The sequence below is a fragment of the Bison bison genome, unplaced genomic scaffold (genome assembly GCF_000754665.1).
Source record: "Bison bison bison isolate TAMUID 2011002044 unplaced genomic scaffold, Bison_UMD1.0 scf7180017864524, whole genome shotgun sequence".
Taxonomy (NCBI): Eukaryota; Metazoa; Chordata; class Mammalia; order Artiodactyla; family Bovidae; genus Bison; species Bison bison.
In genome coordinates, this window is record NW_011495075.1 from 149,863 (window position 1) to 150,361 (window position 499).

At 70.1% G+C, this 499-nt stretch overlaps 1 protein-coding gene across 1 annotated transcript in view; it reads right to left on the minus strand.

The window, feature by feature from the left end:
• LAD1 (ladinin 1) overlaps window positions 1-499 on the minus strand; it is a 21,562-nt gene that overhangs the window by 14,860 nt on the left and 6,203 nt on the right. Inside the window, exons 5-6 of the mRNA XM_010831107.1 lie at window positions 231-393; window positions 139-145 (exon numbers count right to left, since the gene is read on the minus strand). Of these exons, the coding sequence (XP_010829409.1) occupies window positions 139-145; window positions 231-393 (170 nt within the window). The remainder of the gene's footprint in view (window positions 1-138; window positions 146-230; window positions 394-499) is intronic.

Genomic DNA, 499 nt, shown 5'->3' on the forward strand with positions numbered 1-499 from the left:
AAGGTGCCCGTGAGCGGGGTCCGTGGCAGCCACGGCCTCCACAAGGGAGGACTCAGCTCTCAGAACGCAGCCCGCCCTGGGGTCTCGCCCCCACCCTCCTCTGCACAGACCCCAGCCACACCCCCACAAAAGGCCCACCTCGGGCCTGGGGCACAGCCCCTCCCATTAAGCCAGGTCAAGAGACACCCCCCTTGATGCCCCCAGATCTTCTCAGGGTGCCTCCTGCCTACCTCCCCACTGCCCCGAGCCCTGCAGTGAGGGGCCCACGGCAGCCAGGCTCACCCTGAAGGAGATGGTGCGGGGGCTGGAGCGCTGCAGGGCGCTGCTGAAGGTGGGTGAGGCCCGTGTCGGCGAGGGGGCCTCGGGCTCAGCCTCCATGCTGGGGGTCCTCACCTGGACAGAGCAGGGGGTGAGTCACGCAGGAAGACAGGCGGCCTGGAGCCCCCGCAGGCCGGCTCACCCCAGCAGCCACGGTGGCAGCAGGCCAGTCCTCTGCACC